The sequence below is a fragment of the Dipteris shenzhenensis genome, chromosome 32 (assembly GCF_047967505.1).
Source record: "Dipteris shenzhenensis isolate YYH24624 ecotype China chromosome 32, Dip_SZ_1.0, whole genome shotgun sequence".
Lineage (NCBI taxonomy): Eukaryota > Viridiplantae > Streptophyta > Polypodiopsida > Gleicheniales > Dipteridaceae > Dipteris > Dipteris shenzhenensis.
Genome location: NC_141627.1, coordinates 4791143 through 4804755, shown reverse-complemented (window position 1 = coordinate 4804755; position 13613 = coordinate 4791143). Strand labels below are relative to the sequence as shown.

The window sequence follows — 13613 nt, the reverse complement described above, 5'->3', positions numbered from 1 at the left end:
GTACACAGAGTCTCATGGATTATGAGTTGTCACTCTCCAAATTTTGAAGATACAATTGTCTACGATTTCTCAATTTCTGATCTATTTCCAAAGATTGTCATATCGTTTTGAAGTATTCCACATTGCACATCCTTCTACATTTAATATACAAGAATTCTTCTATAGTTTTCAATTCATAATACTATTTAAAATGTGTATTTCCAGTTCTAATTCAAGATACCTTTTTGTGTTTCTACAGTCTTATGCCCTATTATCAATCAGCCTTTCGTATGTAAAGACATAGGTCCAAGTTTACTGGTTGAAAATCTAGAGTAATAAAATCATTATGAATTCTTACATTCCATGCATGTGGTACTTGTTTCAATCCATGCATGTGGTGCTTGTTTCAATCCATAACATGGTTTCTGTAACTTGTACGTTATCTTCCATTCCTTTTGTAACATTCCTTATAGGTTGCTTTATATAGATTTCCTCATCTAGGTATACATCAAGGGAAACTTTTTGACATTCATCTAATGGAATAGCCAATCAAAGTGTGACGCAACGGCCATGATTGCTTTGGGTATGATAGTCTTTAAAACTGGTGTAAACTTGGTTTCTTCATAGTCTATTCCATATCCCTTGGCAAGTAATATGGATTTGTACTAATCAAATTCTCTATTTAATTTGATCTTGAATCCAAGCATATGTGTTTTTCGATAAGAGCATTGTCCTCTTCCATCCATTGCAATGTATAGTATTTTCTATTGATGTAAATCTATAAAAGTCCATTTCTAATCCTAATTCTCAAATAAGACGTTGTGCTCTTCATACATTGCTTTCCCTTCTACAACTTGTACTATCATTGGTTCTTCTATTTCCATTACTCTATCCATGAATGCATTTATATGTCCATCTTTGTACTTTCTTCTAATCAAAAGAAGATCTTTTGGCATTTATAGTGGAGCTGTTTGCTGTATCATTGATCTTGGTTGTATTATCAACCTTTTTATTCCCTTTACTCTACATTTGTTAGGGTAGATTGATTACATTCTGAGTGAGCTAGAAATTTACCAAAGGTAATTTGTTCAAGAATTGGCACCAGTAGAGACAGTGCTACTGAACTAAGGTAGGCTAATCAAAATATGATGTGGTTTTATTATTTTGATGTGACGTTATCACTACTAGCATCTTGAGAAATTATATGCTTTCTTTTGGTTAGATCAATGACATGATATGTCACAAACTACTTGGATATTTTCAAAAAATATATATGCCAATTTGGTTGCCATCATAAGCAATTAAAATAATAAGCCCTGTTTTATCTATTGCAATGTATGAGGGGGTGTTAGAAACAATATAAATTGCAGTATCCTAGAGTATTAGAGAGGAATATAAATAGCACTATTCTAGAGTAGTTTAAATTGCACATTTCTAGAGTTTCTAGAGGTGCCTATAAGGGATAAATGAATAAACCTTATGGATGAAGCTATATATATTCATATGAACTTCTTTATTAGAATGAAATGTACAGCTAGGATGTGTACGCACTTCTCTCATGTCAACCTGTCCCATCTGTTGATCCTTCTATCTTTTGTAAATGTTCAAGAAAACGAATATATGTGTAAGGCATCACATATGCCAAAACTAGATGACGGCATGGTTGAGGATATTATCTATTAACATTATTATATGTAATTAATATATTAAGAAAATACGCAAGAAAGTCACCATATACAACTCTAAATACAATGGAGAAAGATACCATACTCTAAATGTGACGGAGAAAGGTGCCACACTTTTATAAAGTTATAAAAAATTAAGTCGAGAAGAGGGTTGCCAATCGAGGTTTGTTTGGAAGAACTGCACAACAACACATGAATGAACCATGCCCAAAGGATGCATTCCCCTAAACAATCACTAAGTGGTTCTTTCCCCCTTCTTTCTAAATTACTCAGCCTTAAAATTAAGAGTGTTGTTTGCCTCTCTCTCTCTCTCTCTCCTCCCTTGGTTATGAGCCCAGGACGTGCACTACTAAGAAACCCTAGATATGATGTGCCTTTATAACGAGTGTTTAAAAAGTTTCTTGTCTGTAAATTTTGCATGGATAAAAATATGCCTCTCTCTATACAAACTTATCGATTTGTTTTTTTGTTTTTTTTTTAAACCCATATGTAAATACATTTCTATAAATTTACGTTAAATTTTCGAATTGAAAAACCCCTCCAGGACCCACGTAGTATACTTACATATTATTGGGTGAACCTTTCCATTTGGACCCATGTAGTATACTTGCATATTATTGAAAACTTCATGTAGTCTACTTATATTATTAGATGAACCCTCCATTCATCACACTGACATTTTAATGTTAGATACTTTTAAGTTAGGGAATGGAACTGAAACCACGTTCTAAAACATCATCAAATCACTCACATGTTCTTGACAATTGAAACATTTCACCCCCCTAAGCGAGCCTTTTTCCCAATCGTGCCCCTTTCCTTATACTCCATGTGTGTGTGTGTGTGTGTGAAAGTGAGAGAGAGAGAGAGAGAGAGTGTGTAAGCCATCCTTTCCAGCAAGTTTTGTAAAACCTGTGTGGGTCTTAGGGCTCTAGTTCATGTCAATGTGTGTGTGGGTGCGCTTTTTCAATTCCTAGGAATCGCTTTGGATGAGTCAATTTGGCTCCTTGGCATTGTTGCTTCTAAGTAAAACTCTCTCTCTCACTTTTTTTTGTGGAATTTCTCCCTCTCACACACACACACACACTCACACAAAAACACACACACACACAAAAAGGTAAACCAACCAATTTAACTGCCCGAATGTCCAATGAATGCTATTCATGTCTTAAGCCTCAAGCGGCGATTGTTACAAGAAGAGCCATGGCCGGGTTACCCTGCAATCTCGCCGTATTGACGATGCTTCCCAACTTTTCTCTAAAAGAATCATGCCTTATACAACGTCGCGTTTTAAATGCTCATCAAGTAACTCTCGGTACGTTTCTGCAATCACAGCAGTCAGTGAGAAAGACGCTCGAGGTTCGAAGCGGCTAACTTGAGCATAAGCTTAAGGGGCGAAAGCTTACGCAGGAAATTTCGGACGTCGCTCTCGATTTCCACCAGGCCGAAAGACAGCTTGATCTTTTTCGAAGTGGTGTCAGCGAATTGCGAAAGCGTGTCCAGGACAGAATGTCGCAAGCCCTCGAGTTCAGAGAGAATCGAGACCTCCAAGATGTGCAGTGCAAACGGATGCCAATGCTGTCGCTCACGCAATTGTCCGAGCAAGATCCATGGGCGAGCTGCTGTCGAGTCCTTCTTCTGCATGCTGTTTGATTTCTTTGCTGATGACAGCGCGAGGGGAAGTACTGTGCGCTGGGGATACAAATTTTATGGACGACTGCGGGAGATCCCTCGAGTGAAACGAGACAGCATCTCAACAAGCTTGTATATGCGCAACGAAAGAATAATTTTGCCTTAACGATTTGATACAAGATACTTTTTTTGTCCTTCAAGCATTTATTTCGTAGCCTTGAATATTGCATTATACCAATAGCACACTTGAGTATAATGGATATGATATTCTTTTATCCTACAACCAAATGTATCTGAATAAGCTTACCTGCTCAAAGCGAATTTAAAATTTTCACACGCAACGTGGCAATGTCTTTATAAGAATATAAATGAGTTAGGGCTTACTCCCATGATGACTTCAGGCAAGTGTGCATTACCAAAAGCATGTTATAACTTAGGGCAAATTCCCATTTCCAATTAAGAATAACACTTAACTAGCTAACGTAGGACATATTCCCACTTCTAGTTAAGAAGAACTAGTTAAGGATTTTAATGGAAGTGTGCATTCTAATGAGGATTCAAGGGGCTCTAATTATATTAAAATCTCTTAACAGCACGTTAAAGAGACTTGAAAATTTAACCCCCCAAAAATAAGCACTTTAAGACATTCTGTAAAGGGATACAAGTTGAAATATAGAAATATGAGTTTAACTTTAAGGTGGATAGCAGAAATGCCACTATAATTGAGATTTGGTAAGTGTTTTTTAGGGTCAAGACTATATAACATGGGTACTCAGCTGAAAGATATTAAAAAGTAGAAGCCTTTGTGATTGTAGCCCGAAACATTGAAAGATTGTGGACTTCCCAGATAGCAAGCATGACACCGAACAGTGCTCCGAATGTATAGCTAGCGTTAAGGGAAGTGAGAATTGTCACCTCTGAAAGTCGACACTGGGATGAAACTCGATCATTATACCCAACACCTGGATGGTGGAGAAAGTAGCTCGGGAGACATTGCAGTGAAGCATCAAATGTTGGAGGAGTTCAATTGCACACCCACATAATGGGCAAATGGGAAACACCCGCATATGCTTGGCAAGCTTCCCTCAAATCGAAAGCCATCGCGTTTACACCTTCTAGAGGATGAAATTGACCTTTCTAGACTTAGTGTTTCTAGATACTCTTTAGTCTACGCGACCACCAGGTTGCTTCTCTCCATAGTGACCACTTTTGGTTCAGCTCAAGGATCAAGGGTCTGGGCCCTTAATGAGGTGGTCATACACTATCTTCATTGCAACCTTGCTAAGCCGGGTTCTGCCTAACATCCATTCTTCAGATGGCATGTCATTGGTAGGCAACCATTGCGGAACTTTCTCCAAGACTGCCTGTAATACGTCCATTTCACCTGGGTTGCCCTTGTAGCAAACTCGAATTTTGTCAAGTGACTACCAGTTGGCCAACTTCTGATTCCACAAGTCATCCCATACCCCACACATTTCTTGTAGAGGGCTCGAGCTCTGGCAATGTCGTGATATCCAAATGGTTCATTCCTAAATGCAGTTCTTCACCAAACCTTTCATATAAACTTGTGTCACCTCTCAAACCTTCATGACCTTTCTAGTCAATCAGGGTCCAGCTCTCTTTCCACGCAGCCACAAGACCTATAGCAAGATCTGAACATCTAATCTTGAGATGGAAACCTAAGCACAATCTATGGCACCAAGAGATCCCCGGCCAACTGTTGGCCCCTCTACTACTACCCTTGGCAATGAAGTCCTTCACAATGTTGACCGAGGGGGCCTACATGTCAGATAGTTTCAAAAGCCATTTAGTGATTAAGAAGATATTGCAAAATCTGATATCTCGGAGCCCAAGGCCCCCTTGGAGCTTTGGAGATTTCCAGGGAATAGGGTGCATTCTCTTTCTTCCCCCCTCTTCAACCCAAAGGAAGGCTCTCATGTACAAAAGATTGTAGAAAGGATTTGTTGATGACCAAAACAAGGGTGATGGGGCTAACAGAAACACAGATATTTGTCCAACCCAGTCGACTGCAATCTAGGGTTCAATGTTGATAGATTTTATTGCTAGCAAGCATAAGCAAAGAGTGGTTTCAATCAATAAATCAATCCATAAGTGGCTTATGGAGGTTGCAAATGTCTACAAGTCGAACGTCAAAGAGCATGGCACAATTTTGGTGTTGAACTTGCTTCTAAATTTGGCCTTATGAGCACTGCAACTTCAACTTTGTGATTACGCATGCCTATTCTTGTAGCCCTATGACTTATTAGAATACCTTACTACACATCACAATGGAGTGCATGCCAAGTTGCTTGTGATGCAAAGTTGTTGTCTCGAGCTACTTGGAGTCCTCCCATGTCATTACGAGATGTGTCTAATATGGAGTAAGTTTCAACAATACAACTTCTCATAGTTGTTGTTCATGCTTCTGCATCACCTCCAAAGACATGCCAAGCCTTCAGAAAGAGGCTTTAATAACACTTGTTAGGTTTGTGAGAGCGAAGAGAGAACACACAATTTTGGAGAAACCTTGAGAAGTTTAAATAAATTACACATAAATTAAACATACAAAGAAAGAGTAGGTTTTGTAGGAATTTCTAAATCCTAGAACTAGATTATATCCTAAAGCTACACATGTCTGTTGGAACTTGGGGAGAGACGAGAGCTTCATCATGGAGGTGAGTGAGAACACATGACATATTCAAATGGGTGTTCTATTCATTGTGAGAGGGAAGTCCCTCTTTTATAGAAATGAAGAGAGGGTGGCCTAAATCAATGGCACCTCTCCTACATCAATGGAGGTAGCTCCATAATCATAGGCACCACCCCATGTGGGGGCCCTTGCATTACATCATCACCTGTGTCATGGCCTATGGCACTAAGTGTGCCTCTTCTACACACACACACACACAACCATATGACTGCTAGTGGATGCACACATGCACCTAGCAAGCCCTTGATCACACAAATCCCAACATACCTCCCCTCAAGGGTTTGCCTCTTGCAATGTCAAGGATACATCTAGTCTCATAGTTTCTCATGTCATCTCATGGTGGTTACACATGGCCATCTCATGGTGGTCAAGGATAAATCTATGTCTAGGATCTCATGCTTGCAAAGGTGCCCAAAGGTCAAGGTTTACAAAAATAGGATAGACCCCCCCAAATGGTTCTCTCTCTTGCATGTACAAATATTAATCATAGGCCTTTGTATGGACCTAGTTTCTCATGTCTGCAAGAGGTACCATGGGAGCAAACACACATCACATGGCCTACATCATATTGTGACCAGAGGTGATTTACAAAGACTATATGGACTAATACAAAACCATAACATTCTTTTTGGAGTATTAATCCAGGAAGAGAACCTCAAAATTGACTACATGACCAAGTGATGACCAAAGTTCAAAATATTGGACTCTTGAAAGCCCAATCTGCATCTACCATTGTGCATTTGTTGAAGTACTTTCCTCAATCAGATTTGCCTTGGCATTCTTTGTAAATGCTGGATCATCTTCAAGCTTTCTAGTGTCCAATTGCAAATAGTAAATTGACTCTCACCTAGAGACTTTCAAAAGATTAGAAGTATGAAAAGCCAAAGCTCCACATAATCAGGAAATCCCAACTTGGTTTAAATGAAAACTCCCAACTTTATTAGCCGAGGCAAAGTGAAAACGGTTCAAAATTCCAAGGTTGCTTGGGTATGCACCTAAATAAGATCCTCTATGTCAATTGTCCTCTCCCATGCTATATACCATCCACTGAGCAACATCCTAAACTTCATCTCAGATGCAAACTAATCGATCATGGTTTACTGTGACAGTAGAGCGCAGATGAGTGTCGCTAAGATGCCAGCAGCAAACACGGAGGTTGACTGTGCAATCTTGGCACCACTATGGGCACTGGCAGGGATGCCTGGCAAAGTTACACTTCTTGTTGGACTTGTTGAAGTAATCGATCCAAATGGAGCCGAACCAAGGGCAAGACTTGTAAAGCAGGATTGCGCACTGGCAGGTATTGTCACTTTACAGAGCTGTGCAATCTGCAAGGCACGAGATTCGTTGAGTGGCAGGCTGTAAGTGTTTGCAAGTGGTCCGAGTTGGCAAAGCAAGTGGTTTTTGTGCCTACAAGGGTAGCCAAGGGAGTGCAGCAATCTAAGCCCAACTTTGTGGTGTTGCCCATCTCGATGTAGGGCCTGCAGTGAGCCAAGATAGTCAGCTATGATTGCCCTATGAGAGGGTTGGGAGGAGAAGGACAAGAGCAAGTGTTAGCAAGGGAAGCACTGAGGAGCTCAATCGAGCCACGTTGCCTTTGTTGAAGGATCCTATCGAGATTGATGTGGAAGAGAATACACCAAAGTGCAGGCAAACGTTTTCTTCAAATGACGGCTAAAATATTAAGATCTGCAACTCGCTCAAGGAGGACAATGAATGCTAAGGTTATATGGGACAAGCACGAAGCTAACTGAAGTTCTTTTGACTGTAGACTTTCGCCCTGATGAGGTTGATGATCTCCAGCTCAGAGGGTTTCAAAAATCATTCACTATGGCTCACAAATTTGATCCCTCAATACATAGCAAGATTTGGGAAAAACATGAAGGAAGAGGGAAGAAGAAGAATCTTGAGGAATCTAGGAGAATCTAGGGTCCTAGAAGTAGAATTCTAGACTAGGCTCATGGAGGCTTGTAAGGTAGCTCTGATACCAAATGTTGGAACTTGGGGAGAGAGGAGAGCTTCATCATGGAGGTGAGTGAGAACACATGAGATATTCAAATGGGTGTTCTATTCATTGTGAGAGGGGAGTCCCTCTTTTATAGAAATGGAGAGAGGGTGGCCTAAATCAATGGCACCTCTCCTACATCAATGGAGGTAGCTCCTAAATCATAGGAACTCCACAACCATAGGCACCACCCCATGTGGGGGCCTTTGCATTACATCATCACCTGTGTCATGGCCTATGGCACTAAGTGTGCCTCTTCTACACACACACACACATATGACTGCTAGTGGATGCACACATGCACCCAGCAAGCCCTTGATCACACACATCCCAACAATGTCATAATACCATGTATATGATGTAAACAAACACTATTGCACTATCCTCTCATCGATCCCAAACTCCTTCATTGAATTGGAGCTAAACTCTTTTTCTGAACTCATGTGCCACGCACGAGGTCATTATTCTATCCATGTTGAGAATAAGCCCAACACTAAGAATGTGTACACATCTAGTTCAAAGGCTTGCTCTCCTCATCCTCACCCTTCTCCAACCCTCATGGTCCTATTCTTTCTCTCCTTACTATCAATTTCTGCAACTTTGGAAAATTTATGTGTAGCCAATTACTTATTAGGTATTTGTAGAAGTAGAGCATATGGTAATGATGTAATCTTGTGGTGGGTAGTCTAAGGAAGGAGAAGAATGGATCGAAATAATGGAAGGAGAACAATAGATTGGAATAATCTAGAAGAGGTGAAAAAGTTGTACTAGGTCATAAAAGAGCTAACCCACCGTTAGTATAAGAAATGTTCATGTTACTCTCATCATCATGTCTTTTTCTTCATCTCAATCTTAAAAAGGACATGTAAGTAGTGTTCCAATGAAATGATCCTGAAAAACCAAGGTAAAAGTTAAAAGTCAAATACCAAAAGTGAGAGGATCAATTTTCAAACTAAGAATGCATTGTAAGGTTATAGAAATAATCAGCTTTTCACATACTTGGACTCCCTTGCAAGTAATAAATTCCCCATAAATCCCTTTGGTAGTGCACCCTTTGCATAAAAGTTTACATTTTGTAAGTTAAAAATCAATGCTAACTTCACTGAATAAACCAAGCACCTCCAAGTCTTTGGAAAATTGTGCACTATGGTAAGGTTTTTCTACCATGTGAACTGGTTTAGATGAGCTTCATCCATTCACTCTAAGGACATTTTTGGCTTATTAATAATATAGTCCACCTTGTTAAAGGAAGTTATTACTAGTAGCTTCATCCCACATCTGATATGTTTCATATGGCTTTTTCCCTCTCGATTCAAAATACCTAGATGTGATTATATAGCACTTGGAGCAATGAGAGACCCCTCTTGAGATTCTGAGACATCTCTTGTTTATTTGCCATCCATACCACAGTAGGTGCAAGCTTGGTCTTGCATTTGCCTTTGCTACTGGTTCCCCCATGGTTGTTGATCCGGCCTTCTTGGAGCTGTATTTTGATATCTTTGTTGTGGTGGTCTTGCCACTATTATTTGATTAGCAGGTATTGCTAGTGCTTGATGATGCTGTTGTTGAATGTAAGGTGGTACTCTACCTCTGTAATTGGGGTTGTACCAGCATCTTTCTTTGTCTGATTGTCCTTTTTGCAGAATTCACATGGAACCTTTTGTTTTTATGAGGGTGGCTTTAAACTTTGCAGCTGGTCTTTAATCATCTTCTCCAACTTGGAGATTTTCTATTGTCTTTTTTGCTGTGGATTTTTCTTTCAGCTTTTGCTTTTTGTCTTTCTTCGTGTTCTTTGAGTATTCCTCATCATCCTCATCATTTTCTGATGAGTAGTCTTCCTCATCTTTAGTATCTTCCTCTGCTTCACTCTCTGTGTCTATCTCTGAGTCTGTTTTTGAATTTGAACGACGTTTCTTCTTTGTCTTCTTGGATTTTGATGCTGTACCAAGTCTTCTCTCTGCTCTCTAGGTAGCTTCAACCATATTGTCAAAATCATTTGCTCCTCCAAGCTGGTCCCTGCCAGCTACTGCAGTTCTGAGCTCCTTGTTTAATCCTTTGCAAAAATAGTCTCCCAATTGCTCCTGCGTAGGTCTTTGATTTGCTGTGAGCCTTTTGTCGAGGTTTCTAAACATATGTGAATGGTCCTCAACCATGAGGTCTTTTTGTTTCATTGTTCTCAACTTTTTTAAAATGTCCTTTGGTGTTTTCTCTTTTCTAAAATGACTTAAGAAAGCAATCTTCAATTCCTCTTTTCTAAAACGACTTAAGAAAGCAATCTTCAATTCATCATAAGTGTGAAAATGTGCAATGCCATACTGCATAAACCAATTCATTGCTTTACCATTGAACGTTGCAGCAAATTGCTCCTTCTTGGCATCATCTGGTAGTTGTCCAAATCCACTAGCTGTCCACCTTTTCTCAAATTGCCCAACATGGCTATCAGGGTCTTGACCTTTCTTGCCAGTAAACTTTGCAGCTTTAACCAATGGGTTCTGCATTTTGTGCTGAGCGTGAACTTGAACTTTAAATTTGACACGCTTCTTTTTCTTCTTCTTTAGAGGTGGTGGGAGGGGGTTGAAATTCAAATGCTTCCTTGCAGTCACAAAGACATTGGTTGCAGTATTAGTGGCAAGTGTTCTTTGGAGTAATTCCTATGTTGGATTGGATAGCATTAATCTTTCTAGCTTAGTTTTTGCATCGTGCACCTCTTGGCTATGTAGGGAATTATTAGAGGAACTTGTTCCACTAGGAATATAATCAGGATCGTGAAAGATATCCTCTAGATCATCTATTTGGGAAGCAGCCTCTACCCGAGCTCTATTTCTTGTAAAATATGCTATACCAATATGGTGAGGCGACGTTTCCTCTCCGAAGCTATCCGACATGGGCTAATCGTTCCATGAAAGGAAAAGGAGAAAGGTGGGATTACAGTAGCTTATCGGGTGGTAGAAATGCGCTGCTGTCAGCTAAGCTTTGCGTGCTGCCTTCATAGTGAAATTGTAATGTTGATGCTGTGATCTTCTTTGCCGACCTTGATATTATGCTTATTTCAATGTCTTGTTGATGTTGCTGTCGTACATCGCTTTTCCAATAGGAGTCCAACTGTCAGTTGTTTTTTTATTGTTGTTGCATTTGTTGGGGTCTTTCTTTGTGAGTTGTGGCTTGAAGCCTTGAGCCTTTCTGGATTCGAACAATTGCTCCTATAGTTGCTGCTTAATGAGAAGTATGTGGAGCCTAGCCCAAGTTCGCTTTGGCAGAGTATTGCTTTTCAATACGGATATGCACGTATGCTAAAGTAGCACTGTCAGATCCTCCTCTACTAGTGTATTCACTAGGATAAAATTTCCTATGTTTTCTGACAATTGCTATCGTATGCACTTTATGATGTCGTTTGTAATCATTAGCGTATTCATCAGCTTTGTGCATGCAGGTGTGATCCTACGATGTAGTTGGGAGCTTTGTCGTTTTCAAAGTTGTGTTTTGTATGTTTCTTTGTTTGTTGTTTCACATCGTAATCGACAGTGTCGCTTGTTGTGCTTTGAGCAAAAATCGGCAATTCTGGGTAGGAACACTGATAGGATCACCAATAGTGTTTAGAGTGTCTTCTGAAAAGTGAAAAACACAAACACATCTCCACTCCTAGCAACAAGGTGCCAGCAATTGGAGTATAGTCGGAAAGCAATTGGACTACAAAAGACTATCACGAGATGTAAAAAGGACAGAGAGGAAATCTTGCAAAAGGTAGTATGTTTTATATTATGTTTTGGCAAAGAATACACCAACTTAACAACTCAAACTCTCAACAGGAGCTGATACAAGGTTTTATAGCCATCCGAGATCAGTCCGACTATTGTAAGGTAACAGTAAGTTTCAAAATGTAACAATCATAGTCAAAAACATTATGTTGTGGATCAGGCCACTAAGGAGTGCTGTTAGGGACAGTTACAACTGTCCCTACAGTTACAAAATGATCCCACTACCTTGTTCTAATAACTCCCCCTTACCAAAGGTGTATTTAACATATCCCATGGTTAGTGTCCATGTGGGTGGAGTCTACGCCTTCAACAATAAGAAAGACGTAGGATTGGTTATTTCTCCTCCGTGGATGTAGCCCACACTAGGTGATAGAAGAGCTTGTTGGGCATCCTGAGAACTCACAACACCGCATCTAAGTTGATAATCTAAGTTGATAATTACTTCCTTGCAAAACAAGTCAAATGGCAACTGCTCAACATCCTATCCACTTTTAACCTTAGTTCTCTTGCTAGCACATTAAATGATCCATCATCTATAGAAACATGAGAAGCCTCAAGTTTTTTTCTTTGAAATAAATAAACAAAATATAACCACGAAACTAAAACCATGGAGTTTCAAATAAACTTCTTATCAAACTAGAGGCACTTCTCTTATAATGTAAAAATTTACAATTGTTTCTATAATTGAACAATGAAAGTCTTCAAATAAATAACAAAAATGATGCACAAAGATGAGTACCAATGCATATGGGATAACTCTAAATGTGACACGTGGCATCCATAGGACACAATAGACTAAAACTCACACTAGGACTCACTCGAACAAACCAAAACTAACTCAACTGGACTCCATTTCCTAACACCATACCATCGATTTAGTCATAGAATAGCTTAAGAACATTAACTAGAAATAATTCAGAGATGGAGAATAAATACTTGAACAACTCAAATTAAGTTTAATTTCAGTTGTGTGTGTGTGTGTGTGTGCATGCGTGCGTGCGTGCGTGTGTGTGTGTGTCGCATATATTCAAATGATGTTGTGTTGGATCCTCCTCCAACTGATATGTAACTTTTTACTTGGCTGCCTCATGAGTTTTTCTCTCTGAGGCTTTGCTTGTAAATTTTTCCTTTGTACTTATTGGTGGGTTTTCACCTCTTTTTTAGGTTTCCCACACAGAAATAAAAGATTTCACTTAAAAATTGTGTGTCGCATATCCCCAGCCCCCAGAGGGTAAGACAACATGGTGGGGAGTAAGGTGGAACTTACTCCCCACCTAATAGAATAATGCTAAGTGGCTTCTATACAATAAGACCACATCCCCAACCCAGAGGATAAGACCACATGGTGGGAGTAAGCCCACCATATGGAACTTACTCCCCACCTAATAGAATGCTAAGTGACTTCTATACTTGTAGAAATGGATAAGTATGATAAGTGTGAAAAGTATTTTTATAAGTAGTTGCGTACTCCAAATTCACAAGAAGTTGGATCCAGTGTTTTTTCACAAGAAACCAATAGTTAGAAATCAAAGGAAAGAGTAGCCATTACTAAACTGAAAAACCGATTGTATGGTACTAGCCCAACCAAGGGCTATTTGGGAGATCCATGTATGTGTTTAGATTTAGCATATGAAGGCACATGGTGGAAAGGAAGAGAGAGAGAGAGAGGGTAGGATAGGGAGAGAGATAATGATAATCAAAGAGAGACATAATGAAATGGAAATGAAATAGTAAGAGCAATGAACAAAATGAAAGTACTCATATGTAGACCAAAGAGCTTTTAGGCTTGATACTTGATTGATGTGACAAGTGACAAGTACAACTCTTATATAGAGCACACACACACTTAT

At 39.5% G+C, this 13613-nt stretch overlaps 1 protein-coding gene and 1 long non-coding RNA gene across 2 annotated transcripts in view; one reads left to right on the top strand and one right to left on the bottom strand.

Moving 5' to 3' along the window:
• Positions 1-2886: 2886 nt before the first annotated feature.
• LOC147880211 (uncharacterized) lies at positions 2887-3364 on the bottom strand. Its single transcript, XR_015540534.1, has 2 exons — positions 3068-3364; positions 2887-2984 (listed from the first exon to the last, which is right to left on the bottom strand). It is a non-coding gene; the product is annotated as an uncharacterized LOC147880211 (long non-coding RNA).
• Positions 3365-7095: 3731 nt separating this feature from the next.
• Positions 7096-13613, top strand: part of LOC147880210 (uncharacterized) — a 69036-nt gene continuing 62518 nt past the window's right edge. Inside the window, exon 1 of the mRNA XM_087370372.1 lies at positions 7096-7303. Coding sequence (XP_087226498.1) covers positions 7096-7303 — 208 coding nt within the window. The remainder of the gene's footprint in view (positions 7304-13613) is intronic.